This window comes from Scatophagus argus, chromosome 19 (genome assembly GCF_020382885.2).
Source record: "Scatophagus argus isolate fScaArg1 chromosome 19, fScaArg1.pri, whole genome shotgun sequence".
Lineage (NCBI taxonomy): Eukaryota > Metazoa > Chordata > Actinopteri > Scatophagidae > Scatophagus > Scatophagus argus.
The window spans coordinates 8,388,143-8,411,573 of NC_058511.1; the positions used below are offsets into that span (position 1 = coordinate 8,388,143).

Below are 23,431 nucleotides of genomic sequence, written 5' to 3' on the forward strand. Positions count from 1 at the left end.
AATATTTCATTATGCCAATGTACTGAAGTGCTCAGTCTCAGTTATATAAAACACTTCACACAGCAGTTGTGTTCAAATGCTGCACGAAGACCCGAAAACCTGACCTGCAATTTGCTTTTGAAAACTTAATTTTTCATGCATGAAATATTATGTTTTCACAAAAACTAATAAATACACACAAGACCACCACTGGAAAGTAGTTTTGCAAAGATACGATATTCTCTGATATTTCCTACTTCTACACCACCACATCAGTCTGTTTGCATGACATGTCAGCCTGTGGCCTGACGAGAGAAACTGAAAGACATTAATATGACCGAAGAAGAATGTGAAAAAAGCTAGAGGACTAAGATGTGTGTGTGTGTATGTGTGTGAAAGAAATGCAAACCAACAGACTAACTGACTCCAAACAACAGTCACACACCTGTTAGCTGCCATTTTAGATTGTCCTCCTCTACCTACATCAGTGCATCACTAACCTTTAACCCAAAGTCTCTGTATACCTCCCACAATTTGTCTGCTTTTCATCACCCCCATCCCTTCATCTGTGCGGCTGCTACACTTGAACAGCAAACTGAGCCAAACAACAACAACAGCCGCCTGGTTGCAGGAAAGACCCCCCTAGGACACAATCACGATCAGACCACACTGGCCAGTGTTTGACCCCACAGGCCTGCCTCTCTAACTGGGTTGAAATAACAAATCCCCCCCCCCGCCCATCGCTGACCCTCCAGTCATGAATCTCTAAATATCTCTGAGCCCCGATAAGCATCTGAGCTCCACAGTCATACGTGAGAAAAGAAGATGACTATAGTGAGAGACGGTGTCTGGAATGTATACAGACGCTATAAACGTGGCTTTAATTACTGAGACACTTAAACCAGACTGTTTTTGGGGGGATTTTTTGCAGCTCAAGGCCTCAAATTACTCAGATTACTGCCGTGCTAATGTCCATATGTTTGATCTAAGTTTTGGCACAGAAGCAACATTCAGGGTCATATGCATCACTTAAACTTGGAGCTGTCCAAACAGTCTGAAGAACAGTTTCCAATGTACTCTGAATAGCCTGTGGTTGAGAAGCCGCACATGATGTGTCTTAACGCTGAAATCTGTAACTTACCAGAAATTAAATTCAAAATACAGTAAGTAAAGAGGAGGCAATAATTTGTCATTTGATCCATTGTTAATATACAAATACTGCTTAGTTCAGCTTTAAAGCACACAAGCAGAGATTTAGCAGACATGAGGGATTTCTGGAGAAATCTTCTCACGTCTTCCTATCAAAGTCTTTCTCACATGTCGCTGGGTGCCATTCAATTTTAACACAGTTAAAATGGGGCATGTGAAAGGAATCAGCTCTAAATAGAAATCTGTTTTCTTAGCAGAACACAATCAACTCCTCAGTGTTGTTCTCCTCATCACATTACTTTCATTTGCCTGCTTAACAGCACAGGAACTTCTTCTTCTCATTTACTTGTTAAAAAAAAAAAGGTAGATCATATTTTACTGTTTTAGATTATTTATTTGTGCAAATTGATTTTGTTGTTTTTACCTCTACTCAATCATTCTGTCGACTACTTCCTAATGTTTGTTGTCATCCATCAGTTGAACAGGGGATTTCGACTGCTAATAAAGTTAATGACAAACAAGCACAAGTTTTTTTTTTGTGTTTTGAGGACGCAGTAAATCATGCTGATTATTTAAATCTGTTTAAAGGTGGGAAACACTGCACTGCAGCATACGCGGAGGAGGTAGTCTAGTTTCAATGAAGCCGTCAGCAGCTGTTTGCAGTTTAAAACAACACGTCCATTTGCTTCACATAAGCAAGCAGTGACCACCTGACTCACTGTAATCAATGTATGCTCCCAATTATCCCGAAACAGCAGTGATCCTTGTTTGAAATGATAATCTGCATACTAACAATAACTCTCAGACACATGTAAAGGAATAAAAAGTACAGCATTTTTCCTGAAATATGGTGGAGTAGGTATAAAACACCTCAAAATTGTACTAAGCACAGTACCCAAGTACATCACCTCTGCTCTCTGTTTTTCGGTTGACTGGGTTCTACTGTTTCTGGACAAAGACTGTGATTTACGAGCCATGCGTTTGGTCAATACAGTAAGTCTCAGATCCTTCATCTGTAGAGACGAGAGCAACTGCACCGTCCTCTACAGGAGAGCACTAACCAAGAAAGCAGCTGCACTGAAGCTATGACTCACTGTTTGTCCTTCAAATGCTCAGACTCCCACCTCCACAGCAACACCAGGACAAAACACACCCACTCACTCACACACACACACACACACACACACACACCACACTCATCATGCCATCTTCCACTGTGCTCTGTGAAGCAGTTAATGCTGCATCAGGACCAGAGCTGATGAAAAATGGATGTGCAAAAAAAGAGCAACAGAGAGAGGTGAACAAGTTCGTGACGGAGATGTTGAGGGAGGGAATGAGAAGAACTATGAATAACAATTTTTTTTAAAGCCTACCTCTTACAGCCCTAAATAAAATACCGTATGGAGGCCTGTGAAGCTCAAAACCAACAGTGTAGAGAGAAGGCTGTTTTCAGCAGTCTTACAACGTTTTCCTGACGAGTGACCTCTTGTGGTCTTGGAAATAACAAATATTCTTTGTCAACATCTTCTAGACTGCATTTGCAATTGTAAAATCAAGGGTCTTGTCTCTCTGACAAGGGTGTCAGATCAGAAAATTCTCATGGGGTTTAAATTTGGAAGCATAAGTTTTGGTTACACACGAACACGTTGTGAGGTTTACAGGAGCAGCTGGAAACCAGTAAAAGAGCCATGTTGTTTCAGCGCATGCAAGACATAATGCCAAACTAAATGGGAAAAATCTGGCAGATTTTCACAGAGAAAGAGTGCAAGTGTGCATGCAAAGATAAAAAATTAATCATGAAGGGCCAGAGAAAGTCCAGGCAAGATGGGTGTGCAAATCCACTGAGGTAAGAGAGGTTATTTTGAGCTCCTTGTCGCAGTAAGGAGGCAGCACAGACAGAGGGAGTCATCATTTTTTAAATTCTGAACATGCAAAAACCACAACACTCCCAGCCTGCGATGAAGACTCATGCCTGCTCGGTTCTAACTTAAAGGAAGAAAACACCTTCATCTGAGACCCCCCAAATAAGCCAACAACCCTGCGTTCCATGATGGATCAGATAGCAGCAGCTCTAACTACTCAGAGCATTTTCTGTGAGAGATGACTTAAGTAATTACACCGTAATCAGATTGTGTGCATGATCACATTTAATGAGAAGACATATCCTTGTTTATTCAAGAGGCTGTAATGCACAAGTATTTCTTTGCTACTTTAGGCAAATGTCAAACAATCATTTGAAATCATTTGATTTGACTTTTCAGGACGTGCCAGGCTTATTTGCGGCCTTCAGCTGCCTTAACTGGTGAAGTAATAAAGAAAGTCAGTCTAATAGGAGTGCTGATGTGGCACAGCCTTCCAATCATGATGACTGATTGGGACAGAGTGGCTGTAACGGTCCCTGTGGGGCAGTGAACAAGCCAATTCCTACTGGTCAGACTTTGTATATTCAATAACACATCATGACTACCACCTCCATCTGCAACGCAGAAGAAGAAGAAGAAGAAGGAGAAGCAGAAGGAGATGGACTGATACCAGATGATCATAGGCGTTTCTGCAGTCCAACAGAGAATCGAACATCTAAATTGAATAAAAGTCCATTTTCCACTTTGTGTTAACACAATTCTAAATCGAGCTTCCATGTGAGCAGGCGCCACAACAAACAGGTCAATAACTAACACAATACCCTCCTTTTTGTTTTATCTCTTCAACTAAGCCAATTTCTCCATGTCTATTTTGTATTCTTATGCCCAGGCTGTGATCTCAAGTGAATTTAAGACATCTCAGCATTATCACAGCGCCCAATCATAGTGTTTTACATGACTGGATCCAGGAATGTTTTGTCTTGTGACGCCTAAATGAAGCAAAAATATCTACCGGCATCCCACTGTTACTCACATACATACAATATGATTTTTACTGCAGAGTTATAAATACAATTTTCTAATTAGATCAGCGCTGAAACTTACCGGATTTAAAGAGAACCAACAAACAGCAAGCAACATCAACTAATAAACAAATGACTTATTTAAATGAAGTGTCCTATGTTTTTTGTTTGCATGTTTTTGATGTGGTCAGTGTTCAGTGTTTTTAGAACATTAGATTAGAGTTAAGTGGCATCACTTCAAACACTGGGAAGACAACAAGCAGTGTAGAACAAAAAAATATGATCTTTTTAAAATATTATGTAACGTTTTGGTGTTGATGCCATTTTGGGATTTGATATTGTCCGGTGGCCTCGTTATTAGATCGAACTATTGGAGTGAAGTCTAATTTGTAGGGGTAGAGAGCGGACAGGAACAAAAGAGCTCCAGTTTTTCATGTCTGTTTTTTACAGTAATGGAGCTGGCAGTCAATCTGAGAGATGGGAGATAGGAAGCTGGCTGGGGGACAGATTAATTAGCAGAAAGCCATTTCCTGTTCTTCCTCACTAAGGATGAGGAAAAAAAAAAAGACTCATAAATTTGATTTGTTTTAAAGTCAAAACTCTCTCTACTTGTTTGTCTCCTGTAGGCCACTTGAGAATGGATCTACAGTATGTTTCACACTTTATGTCAAACTTAACAAACTATTTCAGTAGGCCATGTTTGGTTGAGCAGTCAGTATGAGATGTGTACTTTATCACGATGAGCAAAGCTGTAACAGTTCATGATCGTAATAAAGTTTCAGAGGAGGAAAAAAAACAAAACAAACCCACCCCCAAAACCAAAAAACATTACTCTTTCTACACAAAATCTGACTAGACATTTCAGTGCATGCAAAATTCCACTTTTCTTGACAAGAACTGACTGATCTCACTGTGAACGAGCTGGGTTTCACGACAAAGGCAAACTGATGGAGCAGTCATGTGAGCCTTAGCTGGTAAATCATAGTGAATAAGTAACATATTCCTCTAATGTTGTCTGTTATGTTACTATGATGTGCAGATGATGCTCAGTCTACAGAGGGTATAGAATATAAAGTACAGACAAACAGGAGACTATGTTAGCAGGAAGAGTCCCAGTCTTGTTTCACATGTACTTTTTCTTTCAGTCAACTGAGTGTCTAATTAATATAAAACAGATCGGCATATGTGGGTGATAAGGAGGCTTTAAATTGAGGTAACTGACTGAAAGTAAACAAAGCAGTTAGCTCTAACCGCAGATGGCATAGCAAATTCATTCCTATTTGATTTTCATTCTACAGATCAGATTTTGGGAAGGAGAGTTCCCATACCACATACGTTCAACACACACACATGCAAAACCACACGTTTTTGTTATCTCTCGACCTCTGTCATCAGTGTCCTTTTAAAATCAGGCAGGCAGCAGGACTGAGGGAACAATCGGCTGATTCATCTGCCTTTATGTCACCCTGGAGGGTCCCTCTCTAACTCTCTTTCTCCTTCCCTCTCAAATTTTTTTTCCTCCCTCTGGGCTCCACACCCATCCTCTTTTCCCCTGCCCACCCAAAATGTTGCTCCACTACCTTCCCATGTCAGTTCCTTCCTCTTGTTTTGGGCTGGTGCACATGGGGGCCCCAGGCTTGTCCCCATGCCGGCCCATCCTCAATGGATCCTCTGTTTGACCCCTTCCGCCTCCCCCTCTGCTGTCTCTCTCTTTCTCTCTCTCACTCTCTGTTAAACAAGATAATCAGAGCCACACCAGCGTCTGATCAGCTGCAGCTCATTATACAGGAACGTACCAGCCTTAATCAGCACGCATTACGTTACATAACATGAGGTTGGATCATTGAAGTCACCCGCCGCTGCTGCGATGGAAGGAGCTGACATGTGAGGCAGGTCTCATGTTCAGATGGCTATTTGTGCTGTGCTTGCTATGCTTCTCTTGTGAGTCGGTGTAAATGTGCGTTGATGTCACAAAAGTAGCGTATTTAGAGAAAGCTGCTCTCTGACCAGGGTGCAACAAAGAGAAATGGATTAAAACTTTATAGAAGGAGACAAAAAAGCAACCTTACACATGCACTCAAATCCTATCTATCAACAGCAAATGTTGGGTGCAGTGTAAAGAAAAAAAAAAGCACAACAAGATGGAATTTTCAACCAGAGAGAGCAATGAAACCCAGCCTGGTTCTCTGTAAGTGTGAGTAAAACCAACATATAAAGGCAGGACATTTTGGTGTATATCTGTCATATACTGTCATGAGAGGTAACAATTTAATTCAAAGCGGCAGATCTGACTCCTACTGGTATGTTTATATACCACTGACAATGTCAAGCATATGTTTCCAGCTAACTCAGGCAGACTCGCAGTTCAGGCATCACCTTTGCTCAACTTAAAACGGGTGGATGTGCTCAGCCAACAGCAACAATAACGCATTGAGATTGTAAAAGAAGTAATCATTCTTCCGTTTTGGCTCTCCTCAATGCTAACTTTTACTCTGCGTTGAAACTATGACATCAAGCACTTTTTCGGGGACGGATTTCAGGCGATTTTGATAAACTGAACGATTATTTGGCAGCACCTTAAGGCTGGGAAATGTAAGGCAATGTGCATCAGCGCCATTACAGAGATGTTGCTGTTTGTTACATGCATACATGACCCACCAATCAGGTTCTTTGATACAGCGGGTCACATGCCTCGGGTCGATGATAGCGACTGATAGTGGGAGTGCTCCTCCGTGAACAACCAGCAGTTACCCATAGCACCATCCTCTGTGTAAACTTGCAGAGATATTTATGTGCACCTCTGCCCAAAAGAGACTTTGGCAAAACTTGTGCAAAAATCAGTGAACTGCTCTGCCCCCACACTGAGGATCAGATAAACAGAGAAGTAATCAGCATGCTGCAGTAAACATAGTCTTGATTCATAGATTAAAGGTAATTTCCCACAACAAGCAGCCAACAAATGCTAAATATTGTGCAAACTCTGCAGCTCTTTAACAGTCCTGTCAGATTTGAAAGACTTTCAGAACACAGACCTACAACTCGCGTTTTCAGAGATTTCAGAGATTCACTTGTAATTTGTCTGTTTGGGAAATAAAAGAAAAAAAATAATCACTAATAAAATGTGTTTACATACGATCTAATAATTCCAATGTAACAATAATGGAAGAAAAAAATGATTAAATTGTTTATTTCTGTGTTTTCTATTCATGCACATAATTACAAAGATCATAGATTGCAGCAATAGTTTGCAGCGGTGGGAAAATGCAATGTTTTGGGGATGAAAGCAAAATGGCCCTGCAGCAATAACACACTGTTTTCTGTAACGTAGCAACAACAAAACCTTCAAGCAAAGTAACTCAGGCTTCTGTTATCTCGACTTGTATCATAACCTCGATGTGATTATTTTGACACGTGTGAGGGTGTTGGACATAGAGAGGTATGAAGGAGGGCCAGTGGGGGGGGGGGAATTGCTATAATTCCTCCGTGGAGTGAGGAGGATATTTATCAATTGCATATCAAGCAGGAAGGCTCTTCAACCTCACACAGACACACACACACACACAAAAATGCACCATCCATAAATCCTACGTCCATCCATTTCACATTCCTTTAATGTCTATGTTTTCCATTGAATCTGATTTTAAAACGACTGTTTTCATCTCAGACAAATGACTGTTTTGTGCACAGAGAAAACATGGCACAGTAAAGTCTGCCTCCCTTTTCTCTGAGATGGTTCAGGAATGAAACACTTGGTGCTACAACCAAGGTCATGGTCCTCCTCTGCTGCAGGTTTTACCTTTAAAAATAACAGTTTCTGAATAGCAAAGGGTTTTCCTCACTTTACACAGCAGTGATGAATAGTAGCAAATCTGTTGTCAGCTTTTGTTCCACAAGAACTTTAGTAAAAGCACTACAATTTACAGATACTCCATTACAAGTAAAAATCCTGCATTTAAAACCTCACTTCAGTAAAAGTGAAGCAGCACTGTCAAAAAAAAATATACTTTTGCTGTTCTAGCTGCGGAAGCCAGTTTTAACTACTTCACATAGAGTCAGGTAGTTTTGGGGGTTAGGGGTTAGGGGGGGTTAGGAACTTATGTGTGGTCACAAGATAAATCTGAGGGGCCCTGGGATGATGAAGTTAAAGAACAGTGAAGAAAAAAAGTCTGTATTCCTTCTGTAAATTTGGCTTTTTAAGATGATAAGATAACATGAGATCAACGAGGGGAAATTTGGTTTTCTCTTTGCTTTATCGAGAAATATTGGATAATTTTTATCTTTTTTGGACCTGAAGCAGTGACTTAAATAAACCCATTTGGAAAGTTTAGAAGGAAAGTGTCACTGGTGGAAACCGGTGTCACTTGGTTTGATATTTCATGATGCGGTACAACAGAGCCATATGTCACTGTCAAAGAAGCATAAAATACAAATATTAAAGTACATTGTATTTGAGGACAGCACGATTAGTACAGCTTGAGATCACTTAAACAGAAAAGACTATCAACATTTCGTAGTTGTGTATCATCTCCATAAATCACTTGTGCTAGTCTGTTTGGGTTTAGCCTTCTAACAGAGCAATAACTAACTTCTCATCTCAGACTGTGACAGACTAACAAATCTGATTACTGTAGAATTTATGTGGTTCTCATGTTGCACACGATGCGTAAGAAATCCTGGTGCTGTGGTTGCTGATGTAAATGGATTCAGTATGACTGTGGAGGAGCCAAGGACGGTGGCAGAAACCCGGGTCCATGCATACAAACTCCCCGCTGTCACAAATAACAGCAGACGCAGCTCATACATACCAATGTGTCGTGTCAGAATGTGGATGAAAACACTGCCAGTGCAATGATACCTGCGATGACAGGTAACAGAGCAAAACATCCACCTGCCACAGAGATGATGTCATTTATGGGGAAAAAAGCTGCCCAAACACGCTGGGATCTAAAACATGCACAAACAAAACATATTCTTAAGAAAGAAAACAAGCTATGATTAAAATCTTGACTGTGTTAAGCCTTTTGTGCATCCTGTCTCCCTTAATGTCTCCCTCAGTGTCATTTGACCTTTCTGCCGACCTCTGGGAAGAGAGATGGGCCCCAAAATCTGACCTGCTGACCTCCAGCCTATAAAAAAGTCAATACATCCAATAGGTTATATGAGGCGTGAACAGAGCAGGTGGCGAAACATACAGAGTCATTAGTGGGCGCTTTTCAAATATTCATTCACACAATGCAGAGCAATTTACACTGAGGTAACAGTGCAGAGTCGGCAAGACCTCTCAGCCGATGGCAGCTGGCCACAACATACTGCACAGACAAGGAAATGAAAAGGGCACATTAATCCTCAGGAGTCAGAGCTGATATGTTAAGTTTATAACTGTTCGTTATCAATAAAGTGTCACAGTGACACATGCAGGCTGAAAAAGTCCCTGCTTATGCACTTGGTCTTCTCTCCAAATACTTCTATTTAATCTAATATTCACTAGTGAGGTCAAAATGCCCAACCTAACATGACAGATGGGACAAAATAAAATTCCTAGTAATCACAATGTGGTAAAATTTGTATAAACCAACTGTATGTTTTGTATGTAGTTGTAAATTATAAGTTTATTGCGACTTTGATAAAATCTACAGCTACATGTTATATCAAATTTCTGCTACTACATACCGCATATTTTATCTATTTTTACAGATATATGATACGCTTTTCTGGCTCTACGAAGCTGTCATAAGAAATTTTATTCGCCACTTTTGTGTTATGCTTTAGATATGTGCAAATCCTGTCCCTTTCAGATGAATAGTTTTGTCTTGAAATGCATCGCGAGTGTACAAAAATACTGTAGAGCCTTCACTCCTCAGGAAATCCAAGCACGAAAAGTGAAAAGTGCGCGATGCTTGCTGGGGTGCAGTCACGCACGTCGCATGTGAACCTGTTATTATCAGTGTGTGTAATTCAGTGATCCTAACACAAGGACAAACGTGATGCTGCTTCTTGAGCACAGGTAGATCGTCTGCACGTAACTCTGGACCGGGCTGAGCTGCTGGCTTTTTATTACTGCGGGACTGCAGACAACTCGACCCCATTACTCAGCAAAAAACAGCGCCAGGCGCACATGGAGCCTGAGCGCTGCAGCACACTGCTGATGCGCACTACACCGAGGCATTGAAAACGTAAGAGGGAGGATGGAGGGGGGGGTGACGACGACAGGTATGTTTGCAAACATACGGGTGAACTATAAAAAGACAGAAACCAGAAGGTACAGACTAAACGCCAATAAAGTGACAAACGTGACAGAATCTAACGCCGCTCCCCGGGCCGGTTTCTGTGCCAGGTGCGCACAGGGGTCTAAACGGTGACGGGGATGAAAAAGCCTCGGCCGTACCTTGCTGTCGAGGACGCTGCCTCCCTCCTGGAGCACGTTCACCTCCGCACTCAGCTCCCCGGCGGAGGCTGAAGCTGATGCATCCTCCTGGCTCTTCCCGTCCCGCTGCACTGAGCTCTCTGCTCCCATGGCGAACAACCACAAAGATGAACTCTCGTCGTCTTCAGTCTCAAAGAACAAAAACAAAAAACGAACAAACAAAACCGGAAAAGCCTTCCGACAGACTGTATGACTACAAGATGGGTATCCAAAGCGTCCAAATTACGAGCGCTACAGTGCAGCTCCGTCCCGGGGTGGCCTGGATCTGGAGTGATAAATAGTGAGGACCAGCAAACTCTTTTAGGACGCCGCCGCCGCCTCCTCCACCGCCTCCAACACCTCCCTTCAGTTATCACATGGGGCTCCGGTGCGCCGCGGCACGCCTTGCACCATCAGAGACGGTGCTGATGGAGGAGCAGAGAGGTGACAGGAGAGGAGGACAGTTAATAAAAAATGTACTAAAGGCTTTAAAGCGCCTGGCATCGTTTAATCGTCTTTAGCTGAAATTAGATTTGTCCAAACGGAGTGATAAATTACATTAGAGCTGTTATAAAACACACCGACACGTGCAATCCACAATCCAACATACATAAGCTTCTGAGGACACACAAGGAACTTTAAAACCACTCCATCAGAGTACTGCACTGTCACATGCTGTAAGAACATTGGAGAAACGAGATTATTCACGGTGGGGATTTGGTAGAGAGAGTGGACACATACAGATGGCAGCTAAAAATTTACTTCAGTCCTCAGAAAGGTTTCCATTGGAAGATACCTTAGTATAGTCCATTTTAATTGGGATTATTTAGTTTGTAGCAGGATAGAGGTTTTAAGGGAAAAACAAACCATAAATAAGCTATAAAATGTACTGGGTATTGGCTGAGTCTGGGGTCACTGGACCTCACATTGTAGGTTCCCTAATCCTAAAATTCAAGTAAAATTGTAAATATTAAACCTTCTTAACAATAAAAATTATAAGAAAATAAGGCCAAATTACAAATACAGCAAAAAAAAAAACCTAACAAAAATCCACACAGACATCACATAAAGAGGAAAAACACAAAAGACAACTTTTAATATAGAAATGATACCATGCAAGAGTACAATATTTAATACAAGACTTTTATCTTAATGGAATATTATTTTAAATAGGGTGAGTCTGTTTTACATTTATTTAACATCTGTGCTAAAATCCTCTCTCCCCATCTCTCCTCATCTTTCTCCTGTGATAAACAAAGTCAAAAGCCATTTTTCAAAAGCTCTATTTATCTATTTTTTTTGGTGGAAATGACTGAGTCTGGGAGATGTTTTGCTTGTGGTTCATATGAAAGCACTAAAATAAACCCAACAGTCCCACAGCTTCTTAGTTTATCCACTGGGATCTTTTGTCAATCTACACAACACTGTAGAGGGAATCTCTTATTTCAAATCGCTCTGTTCAGGCGACTAAACGAAATCTAATCTGTCTCTGACACACACACACACACACAGAGTACACACATGATTGTTGTTGGTACTGGAGGTGACAGACTGTCATGGCGTCTCATGCAGCGCGCGAGGGTACAGCATCAGTGCCTCGTTCCCGGGGACACGATGTTTGAGGGTTTAAACGTTAATTGCAGGGTGAGCCGTGTGCCATTTTGTTTGGAATTTTCCCAAATTACAGCACGAGTGCTCAAAGCCAAGTTCACACAGGCCTGAACTGAGGATCCCTGCAGCTAAAACCAAACCAAACACAAACCAAACACAGTCCAGTCCAAACACTGAACTGACTAGAGGAACACATTCATGAAATGCAAACATGCTGGAGGTTTACGACTCGTCAAGGTAGCAACTGCACATGAAAGTAAATATAAAAGACAAACTAGGAAGAATATTTAATATTTCATTATTTTCAGAATGTTTTATTATTATTTTTATAGCTTCAAGCTGTGGTCTACAGATTTAGAAGTCAGACCTCCATTCATTTTATGGCTACATTATGCATTTGAGTCATTGCTTGTGTAAAAAATACTGACTTCAAACTTAAGTCACACATGACTTCTTGAACACTTGGGTTTTTATAGCCTAAAACGTAAATGTGTCATGTTTACACCCGGTGAAATAACTTGGACCTGCTTGACTTGGGCTTTACAGCTATGAGAAATGACTTTACTTGGGACTTCAATTCCCTGGAAATTCCCATTTTTGACATGACAGTAAGAGTAAATAAGACAGTGTTGACTGGCTTTGTCTAGAGACACTTTTAGTCATTAGGGCTATGAATTAAAAATGTCTTAAAACGGAAAAGATGTAGCGGTGTGGAGAAAAAAGTAAAAATAAGTTAGCCTACCAGACCCCGCAGCCCGCTCCTTGTTAGCTAACTTAGCCGCTACTAGCATAACAAATCAGATTCTCCCATCAAACAGTGGGTGGTTGCAGTGTATTGTGGGTAATGTGGGTGATTGGTTTTGACAAAGAAGAAGAAATGCGTGAAATAATATGCAAGGAATAGTACAGGTAACATGTCTGGTTCTGCTGCATTAACTTGTAGATTTTATTTAAACTGGCCATCATGAGACTTGAGACTTAAGTTGGACTTACCCCCAAATGACTTGTAACAGTTGTTTTCAAGTGTATTTGTATCACTATAAACAAGAGATGCTGAACTTTCAGCCTTTAACTTTATTTTATTTTAAATAACAGAAAATCTGGATTACAGGCTCAGCATTTTAGCACCTCAAAAAATGAAGTAAAGTCATGCTGCAAACTGTTTACAGTGAATGTATTGTCAAATTACTGTTAAGTAGCTCAGGATCTCTGTCAGCCTGTGACATTAAAACTCCTTGTCTAACCACAGTGTTGACTAGATTGGTATCTCTGGCTCAAGAAGATCTAATTTGATAAAACTTGACGTCATCATATCAGAGCAACCACAGACACATGATACGTATGTTGGATTAACTCAGGTCTTATTTTATGATTTTACAATTAATGATGTTATCACATGTAGCCACCACATTGCAGTCTCTTGATTGTATTTTAATAAGATATGTTGGTCAATTCTTACAGACTGATATGTATCTGTTTTTGAAAAATAAGTGTACTTGTCTAATTTATTAAATAAGTTAAGACATGGATATGAATTTTTACAATAAAATGCACAGAAAATGTAATCAATAAGGCAAAATCTCGGTTTATATGATGGACCCAAGGAGACAGGGCCATGTCATTCACTGAGTTGTTTTTTTCTGGAGTAATATATAAGCCTTTTTCAGGACATAATGTCTTAATAGCAAGCCTTTATTAGCAGTGACTCAGAACTTCCAAGGCATGATACTAAGATTTTTCAAATGCATGCAGAAAATATTACAATAAGACCTGTTCAAGTATGAAGTTGACATTGTACTCCCATATAATCCCAACTCATTAAATTGCTCTGCTCCCAGAAGTGCATGGATTTGAACTGTGAATGTGAATTCTCAGGAATTCAATTTATCATGACCTCTGTGGCGCAAAATGATCTCAGACTAATTAGGCAGTAAATAGTCAGTATGTGATTCACAAAGAATACAGGCTGCTCTTGTTGTAAAATTAAATAATAACGTCCATTACCTGCCTGCCAGACAGAGTAAATCAAGGCAGAAAACTACAATTGTGCAGTGTGTGTAGATGGATGTGTTAGTCAATGACCTTCAACATGGCAGACCTCTCAGCAGAAACGCTGATGTCATCTGACAGGAGGAGATGAGGGGATGGTGGAGGGGAGTAAGACGGGTGGAGGAAGGAGGTTCTCATTAAAGTGAAAGCCTTACCGGATATGTCATGCTCTCCTCTCAATAAAACAGTAATGTACGGGCACATTAAAGGCGTAAACACATACACATGTTTGCAAGGGGAAGCATTCAGTAACATTCACAAACATATACTCTCTCTTTTCCACACTTTGCTATCTTGTCTTCCTTCTGAAGGAAAATTGGAATCCACTTCAGGAGTTCAAATACATCAAGTTGGTTGTTTTCTGCTGACATTAATATACAGATCAGAGTATATTTGCTAGTAAAAGATCACCATTCTGCTAAAGTTTCAGAAGATGACAAAGATATTTGAGAGGGAACAGCTGAAATTAGAGTTGTTATTATTGCTCACTAAATCTAAGCGTGTGCTATATATTTCATGTAAACTTTAAGACACTTGGCTGGATTAACCTTCAGATTAACCTCCCACTCTGGGATAGTTTCATTATGATTTGCTTTGAGACCCTGAAACCAACCAGCGCTCCTATACTGCACCTGGCCCCTCCGTACGCCAGTTAGTTAACTTGATGAAACAACTTTCAATAAAAGGAAACTGACACAGGGTGAATTTGACACGTTTGGGGCCTCTGGAGGTCTGAGATTCAGCCTTGGGGCATGTGAGCCATTTCCTAACAATTTCCTAGTTTCACACACAGAGACATTCAAAAGGACCTGTCCTTGGTACTGAAATTAGACAGTCTATTAAATATATGAGTGTTAAAACAACTGGAGCCTTCACCGGATCAAATCGGAAGGTTTGCTTAAACAACTTTAAACTTGACAAAGCTGGGATTTTCCAGCACATTACAAAGCAATGACGAAGCCCCTCCTCATCAACACCATGTCTTCAAATCTGTCATCATCCCAAAACAAGAGGGTTCAGCCTCACACATCCTCTCTCTCACACACATACACACACACTCTAAATATGACATTGGGGCATTACTGTATAAATGAGAGCATTCTTGCAGCCTCGACTGTAGTTAAAGTGCCAGATCCTGCCTGGTGAACACAGTGAATAACAGACTTAGCAGGTGTGGAATGCCAGCTATGACAGGCACACACATGTGGACACATGTATGTTGGCTCTGTCTTGCAAAACCAAACACCTCATAATAACAGATACTGTACCCTGCAGTCCTGTTGGGGCTGGGTCTGGGGGGGCACACTTCAGGCACAGTGCCACCACAGGGACCATCCTGTATGGGAGTAAAGGTGCGTTTGGGCAGAAAAACAGAAGACGATGATGGAAATTTGAAGGTTTCAATATGAGAGTAGAGTGAGAAGAGACAGAAAAAGGAAGGTTTGTTTTTATTCTGACAAAAACAGGGTTGCACTGCAGCATCTCCTTGGACACCCAGGAGATAACAGGAAGGGAACGCGTATGTCCAAACAACAGATGGGCTGAGCCACAAGTCAACTGCTGGGTGTGAAAACACAGACACACAGAGTTTTGGAGTAAATAAAAGGTTTAATTTGAAAAAAAGGCATAGACTTTTGACATATCTGAGAACCAAAAAGTTTGACCTGCAATTATTGTTACTGAGAACAATACAGATTTTTTTTTTCCCAAAGCAAACCTGCGTTAGTGCCACACTGGCTGTACAAAATTTGTTTTAGATAGTGCAGTAACATTTTAGCTGACGTTGTAAGAACAGTTTTACATTCAGCCATCTGGAAGGAAAGCAGCCACAACATGAGTTTGAAATTGATTGACTTTGCTGGAAATTAAGACCATCTCTCCTACCTCTAAAACATAAAGGTATTGTGAACGTTATAATGCATTAACTTTCAGAGAAAATAGCTGAAGGGCCATTTCACACAGGAAATGCAATTTATTTAATGAGCTACCAAAGAGACAGTTTATCCCAAAATACAAAGTTTTAGAGATTTGGAGACAGACTTGCTAACTCGGTTAGCTAATGTTGCAGCTCAGCCATGGAGTCATTAATGTTTACACCCCTTCCCTGTCACAAGCATGAGCCTCTCATCTATGAGCAGATACACACTTCCTTCAATATGGTAGAATGAAAAACTAGCTCCTCCATAAAACTGCTGATAACAATGTTTGTGGATCAGCTTGAGTGACCGGGTCGCGATATCTGGAAAGAGACAATGCTGTAGAGTTTTTCTAATGTATGTTTGAGCGCTGCATTTTGAGCACCACAACGCGAGTGCCATCATGTGCTGTTATATTCAAGGCCGATATCTCTACAGCTGACGTTTTGAAAACTCATACAGTAATAGCCCTAAACGGTGAGAAGGAAAAGATGTATTTTGAGGTGAACTGTCTCTTTAAGGTAACTGAACTTACGGTGAGATCCATCAGGATCTAGGCGGTTTACCACCTCTGGTAAAACTAAAACAATTAAGTCCAATCTTTTTCAAAGCATAAATGTAACAACTGAACAAAATTCCACCCAAAAAATCCTAACTTGTGTAACTTGTAGTGATTTTCACTCACTTACTATGGCAGCTTGGACATTCAGAGCATACAGCAGGTTATGACACTAGAGGGTACGTAAAGTACCATAATGGCTTTTTGTGCGTACAATAGCAATTTAGTTAATAAATACACAAGCTGAATCCATTTCAACTAAAAACCTGCAGTGCAGAACTTTTATACATAAATGAACATGCATCCCATTCAAGCTCTTCTCAAATGAGTTCACGTGCTGATTAAGCCCATCACCACCAGATGAATTAATAAATCTCTCTATATGTCGCAGTATATCGTTTTAACATCTGGAGTTTCTGATGACTTCCCCAAAGTGGAATGGTTTGTCAGAGGTGAAGGGAGGAACAATCACAGTGACAGAGTAGGCTACAGCCAATAACAGCAGGGTGGACCCTATAGTGTCATAAGTACGACATTAGTGTTTGTGTGATTTCTCACATTGTCAGAAGGAGGCGAGTTCTGCAAAGCTCTGCACTGCAGGTTTAACATGTATATATAAAGAAAACACATAAGGAGCACCAATATAAGACGTTTGAGTTACTTTTTTCCCACCAAAAAAAACCGGAGAAAACTAAAGTCAACAACAAAGTAAAACTTAATATTTAAAATGACTCTTCCATAACACAGAAAAAACACGGTACAGAAAGGTCACAAACATAAACGTACAGCGTACTGGTATACAACATGGATGTAATCAGTGATCTTTGGCATATCACACAAACTGTGCAAACATAGCGTAAAGCTAATGCTCCAGTGAACAAGTTACTGTGACGTGGGGAGAATATGGGTTGCCGAGAAGAGTGAGACAGCATTTCCTGTCAAAGGTGGAGGGGGTGGATGCCTCTGATGGTGTGTGCATGGAGCTGAGGGAGCCTGGGAAAAAAAGACAGGATGATGACTTGAACTGTGTGTGTATGTGAGTAGAGTGTAACCTCACGGACTGGAGCCTTGGCACTGAGTGAATGAGGTCGTAAACTAAAAACCACAGGGAGGAAATAAAGTCTCGTGTTAGGAATTAAGTAGACAAAGACTGCTTGGAAAATGTTTGATATGATACAAGGAACGCTCCTGCAGGTGACCTGAATCGTATGTTTCATGTAATGTTTTATGTATCAAGAGTGCAAGAGAGAACACCTATATAGATAGTTTAATTGGAGCGTGCTCAGAAGAGCCCAGTGATCTCTTCTGTGAGAGGGTCGAGGTCGATGTCGTAGAAACACGGTCGGGTTGGCAGACCAGGCATGGTGCTCATCTGAGGGAAACACAAACAAAACAGAGGAATTTTACTGGCAGGCATTGTGAGAGAAAGTGAATTATGGTCAAATTTAGGCTGTAATTCTTTTCAGAAATTTTGTTGCAGGTTGTTGGGTCCAGTTAAAACAATGGCAAAAGACATGACCCACAAATAAAAAAACATGCAAGTTAAAATGTAATGTATTATTTGGACACAAAAAAGCTCACAGGGCCAGAAAATTCTACTCAATTTGAAATATCTTAGGAGTATTTCAACATTTTACAGATAAAGTCTACTGACTGATTTCTGTTCACCTCATTTTTTATACAGTGAATAAAAGTGCAAAGACTCCCTCATGTTATTTCTCTTTTATATTTACTCAAAACCTTTCAATCTAAAGGGTTTTCAAAGACTTTCAAAGTAGTTAAACCAAACATTTCCAGACTCTCAAAGCCTTTACCATCACATCCAAATTGTTACTATAAATGCAGTTGCAGAAAAATAAAGTTTACAGACTTCCTCCTCAGTAATGTATATTGTCACTTAGTTTATTTTACCACTTGTTCATTATACCTTTGATTGTATGCTGACAATGACTATTTAATGCTGGGCTTGTTTTGGCCTCTTGTCCAGTTAAAATTAATCATTTTCCAAACTTTGTACAAACTCTGTTAGGCGTTTTGTTAAGACTGAAGCCATCGGGTATGTAAACAGAAACAAATATATAAGCAGCTACAGAAACAAAATCAATATGAGGACAGGAATGAATAGAGTCTATGAACTGCTTTCATATCTCTACTGTAAAACAAAGACACCTTACATATAAAGTTGCATCTTCACACCAGGATGTCTGCAATGAAGTACACTTAATGGGAGAGGTGGATAAACATTTCAGTTTGCTTAACAAACAGACCTCACTGAGGAACAACTATCAGCAGTCAGTTCCTATTTTTTTCTGCATTTTTAATCAGGACTCTCATAATAACGTCAGCGACAACAGAAGCAAATCAGAGGGCAGGATTACAACCTAGACAGTAACTAAACCCTCATATTAAAGCTTTTGCCACAACACAGCTGGTCCACACCAAAAGACGGTCCACTAAGAGTTGGTATCAGACCCTGCATAAATGAGTCAGAATAAGATCAAACCCCACAGGTTCGATGACTATAATTTAGATTCATTTAACTCCGGGCAGAAAGATGATCAGTGCGTTGACAACCTCCACTTTAGCAGTGACGAGTTAAGTCACACACAATGGTTCCTTTGCTCTCAGTGTTGTCAAAATAATGATAACAAAAGGCTGTCCCACGGATATGAGACAAAGTCAGAAACCTGTATGCAAAGTCATAGTGGTAACACTGACTACCGCTGTGATGGATCAGCATTACTGCCAGAAGAAGGAGTTCTGGAGAAACTCCTTGATTTCTAAGAATGACAAAGACTTTCGAATTGTCCAATAAGTAGCCAAAAGAAGCTGCAATCTGTATCAGAAATACTGAAAGCACTGAACATTTTACAGAGATCTGAAGACCAAGACGTTGCTAATAAAGTGGGTCAAAGTGATCAAATATGCAGGATGTTTTGGTTCTATTACATTCAGAGTTATTGATCCAACACACTTGTCTCTCTGGTGTAGCTTCTTAATCTTTTATCTGAAATAGTGGGAACTCTTACACATGATGCCCTGAACTGGCAATAAACAGAAATGTGCCAAGCTTTGATGATCATCAATGTAATAATGAAAGTTATTTCTGAAAGTATTTGTGAATTAACTAATCCTGTAAGGATTATAAAAACAGGCAAAAACTCTGTTTTCCAACAAACAGTTACATTAGTTACATAGTTACAATCTTTATTGTCAAATTTTAGACCCTGGGATGCTGACGACCTTTGTACTGTTCACCTCTACAGTACATTCATGAGTGTGTGTGTGTGTGTGAATGTGATCATGTAAAGCGCAACTGACATTGGAAATTCTTCCTAAAAACATTTAATACATTAACAAGAGAGAGTGTGTGAAAGGAGGCTCGTACATCCAGTCAACGAGACCAGACATCGAGAACAAGCATGATGTGGTTTAGATGCCATAACTAATCAGAATCAATAAACTTCAGTGTTTTTGTATGGTCTGCACAGTACAACTAACCCAAGGCAACTGTCTGACTCATAAAACACTTTTCTTCTCTCCAAGCCCAATCCAGATCATCCCATCCAAACTAAAAAGTAAATTATCTCGCTCATTAGACAGGGAGCGACATTCTTCCCATGCCTCCCCACTTCTGACCCAGGGCTGGTTTTATGAGCCCATTAGTGGAAATGAGACAGAGGGAAGTGACCAGCCAATTTCCTGTCTGAGGAAACGCGGCTCTGGGAGTAAACATCGGCACAAACCGAGTAGTGCATGCTTACACAATCCGACAGGGCGGATGCTAACAGCTTACTCTCATCGTTGGCTGGTCTGACGTCAACAGCGACGGATGTTGCGTGACGCTTCTCTGACCACGTCCATCAATGAGGCTTTAAGGCAGACTATGAGCAGATTTAAGGGAAGTCGGTATCAGTGCTTATCATTTTGTACTAATGGAAGGTACTGAGGGCAGTGATGTGAGTGAGTTACTTCATCCTCTGGGCTCCTTTTAGCTGTGACGTCACAACGTCCGGATGTTACTGCATGATGTCATTAACAAATTAGGATTCACTGTCATGCTTCCCATAAATTAAGGTGTTACGTGACTCACAGTTGAAGCACTTGTTGAATGGCATGATGCTGATGAATCATCAGGATAAAAGATTAAGAACTGCATTAGAAGAAATATCTGGTCCTTTGGTGGGAAGTCAAAAGTATAAGCATGTGAGCTTGGTGAACTCCTGAGGTACTTTGGTGTCACTGTGTCAATTTTGGATGAACTCACTCACTGCAGTGACATTTTTTTGTTCACAAACTCAAGGACGAAGACTTCCGAATTTGCTACATCTCTGATTCTTAACTCTCACCAGCAGCCGAGGCTCATTGGTAGAGTAGTATTTGTGAATTTCCCCATTGCCAAAATGACAGCCACTTATTTTCTCAAAGAATCAATTGGTCTATAAAACATCAGAAAAGAGTGTCATAACTGACTAATCATTGCATATATCAACAAATGTGGGAAATATAGTAATAATAGGTGTGGTTGTCATATGAGGTCTGAGCAAATGTCCAATAAGAAACATAATTTCTTTTTTCTTCTTTTTTTTTTTTTCCATATTTACTCTTCTACAGGGAAAATTTCTTTTTCCACCTTCTGGCTTTACTGCACCACCACAAACAGTTAGAGTGAGGGACTCTGTACTTAAAACAAGAACAAAAAGCCCTACCTTATAAAGTATTTTGAGGTCCGCTTGCAAATGTCCAATAAGACCAACCGAGTAATGTCGCCCGTACACGCTGTAATTCTTTTATATACTGTAACTGTATTTAATGAGCCAAATGAAAGTATCATCACCTCTTTAAATAATGACAATCAGTTCAGTGATGCACAGGGAAAGCATTGCAATGCACCTGTCTGACCATCCTAAATAACAAAGTGAGGCTGCACTAAATAAAAATCACCCATCAACTCTCATCACTTATCTGCTTAAATTAAATTGATCTAAGCTATAACTCTCACATTGTAGGGAGATGCGACTCAAAATGTATAAACTCTACCAAAAACTTAAGTAGCATCTTTAAAGTGCTTTGACTGATTTTGCCACACAGATTTTCTTTCTTTCTTTTTTTTTTTATTAAGTACCAGGCTGCATTATTCAAATATCAAAAGATGCTACAGTGATAACTGTCATGGTCCTGAAGGAAACAAAGGCTGTGCTGTTCGGTTGGTCCTCCTCCCCAGCCTGAGAACAAGTTGGCACTTGCAAAAACACACAACACTCCGTGGCTAAAGTTGGAAGCTCCACTCAGCCAAATAAGTCCCTCTATTATGCCCAAACACAATGTGTCTTTGTCAGGGGAAACCCTGGAGGAGACAGAGTAGCTGGATTTCCACCCCCCACTGGTTCAGGAGAAGAGTCTCGGTCAACAACAGCATAGTTGAGGGTTGAGAAGATTATGAAATTTAAATCAAAGGCAAACTCTTATGCCATTTAAGTTTAATGGACCATTAGAGGGAGGAAAATGTGAGAGAGTAAATACTGAGTAAAAAGTCAAATGGATGCTCCTTACGATGGGCTGCATTTTCATTTAATGAAGTTGCATTCATGGCTATGAAACTATTGTGAAGAAAAAAAAGGATCAAATGACCCTGCAACTGGGAACAAGATGAGACAGAAGATTAAGTCTGGCTCTAGTTTGAACTCTCACCTGTGAGAGTGCATTGCTTCCCTTAAGGGAGCACTTTGAACTTCACAGCTGTAAACATGAGACGATAAACTCTGTGTTCTGCGAAAGACGTGAGCCTCATTTATAACTCAGGCTAAGTGTCACCAAATTAATGTTCAGCACTTGCACATCAGAGAAACCTCTATTCATACAACTGCACCGGACTCTTGGGACGATGCACTGAAACCGATTTAGAAATTGTTGCTCATTAGTACTTGTTATGCCATTTAACTTTCTATCTCTGCATCGGTTTTACTGTAACCGAAGCTACAGCTGAAGCACAGGTCAGTTTCAGAGATATGAAATGTGTTTCATTGACCTTTGGCTTATTGACATGACCAAAGCTAGCCAAAATAAATGTCTAACAAAACAACTACTTTCATCCACAGATGTAAATACAGTCTTTAACCAGTGAACGATCTGTTAAACATTAACCAGCCATGAAAGGGGTTTTCTATAAATCTGAACTGTTTTGGGTGTAATGTTGCCATGAAAGTAGCTTTAACGGGATATGAACTCTACAGCGATCTATTGTTCTGCTGGCGACCCCTCCCTCACATATCTGAAGAGTGACATCAGCCCCTTCCTGATTCTTCACCCTGTTGAGACCCTGAACCACCCTCCTAACCCCCACACCCCCCAACACACACACACACACGTCCTCTTTTACTGGTGTTTGTACCAGAGTTTGTGAATGTTTTGCCAGATTTCGTTGAACAAAGAATGCAAAACATAGACATATTATTAAGCATCAACATGTGCCATGATCAAAAAAAGGAACAAAATAACAAAATACATTTGAAACTTTCAATTAAATCTAACAAAATTGCTTTTCCTTTAAGTTCATGGGGGGGCCACTCAGTCCTCCTTCTCCTTTTATATGCTAGCCTCAGCTCTTTTTGCCTCACCAAATGCTTTTTCTCATTTCTTTTAAGAGCCTTTCTTAATATCTGAAATAAGATACTGGGGTTCTCCGTCTGGATTCTACCACACAGGACAATCTGAGAACCAGAAAAACAAACAAACAAAACAAAAAAAAAACCTAGAAGTGGTGCCACTTCAACACTCTCTGACTTAAAGAATTCAATCTATGGATCAGTCTGACAGATGGAGGCTAAGCCAAAGAGTTCAAAGAACAATTTAGAGACTTCCTTTGGGTTAGGAGTCACAGT

At 40.3% G+C, this 23,431-nt stretch overlaps 2 protein-coding genes across 4 annotated transcripts in view; both read right to left on the minus strand.

The window, feature by feature from the left end:
- akap12b (A kinase (PRKA) anchor protein 12b) overlaps positions 1-12,833 on the minus strand; it is a 41,856-nt gene extending 29,023 nt beyond the window's left edge. The window contains exons 1-2 of one of the 2 annotated variants that reach the window (XM_046374136.1): positions 12,769-12,833; positions 10,398-10,840 (exon numbers count right to left, since the gene is read on the minus strand). In XM_046374136.1, coding sequence (XP_046230092.1) covers positions 10,398-10,526 — 129 coding nt within the window. In that variant the 5' untranslated portion in view covers positions 10,527-10,840; positions 12,769-12,833. Of the gene's footprint in view, positions 1-10,397; positions 10,841-11,936; positions 12,022-12,768 lie in introns of those variants that run through there. The other variant, XM_046374135.1, reaches the window with a different exon arrangement.
- Positions 12,834-15,663: 2,830 nt separating this feature from the next.
- mthfd1l (methylenetetrahydrofolate dehydrogenase (NADP+ dependent) 1 like) overlaps positions 15,664-23,431 on the minus strand; it is a 36,535-nt gene continuing 28,767 nt past the window's right edge. The window contains exons 27-28 of one of the 2 annotated variants that reach the window (XM_046373360.1): positions 17,805-17,922; positions 15,664-17,543 (exon numbers count right to left, since the gene is read on the minus strand). In XM_046373360.1, coding sequence (XP_046229316.1) covers positions 17,833-17,922 — 90 coding nt within the window. In that variant the 3' untranslated portion in view covers positions 15,664-17,543; positions 17,805-17,832. Of the gene's footprint in view, positions 17,923-23,431 lie in introns of both variants that reach the window. The other variant, XM_046373359.1, reaches the window with a different exon arrangement.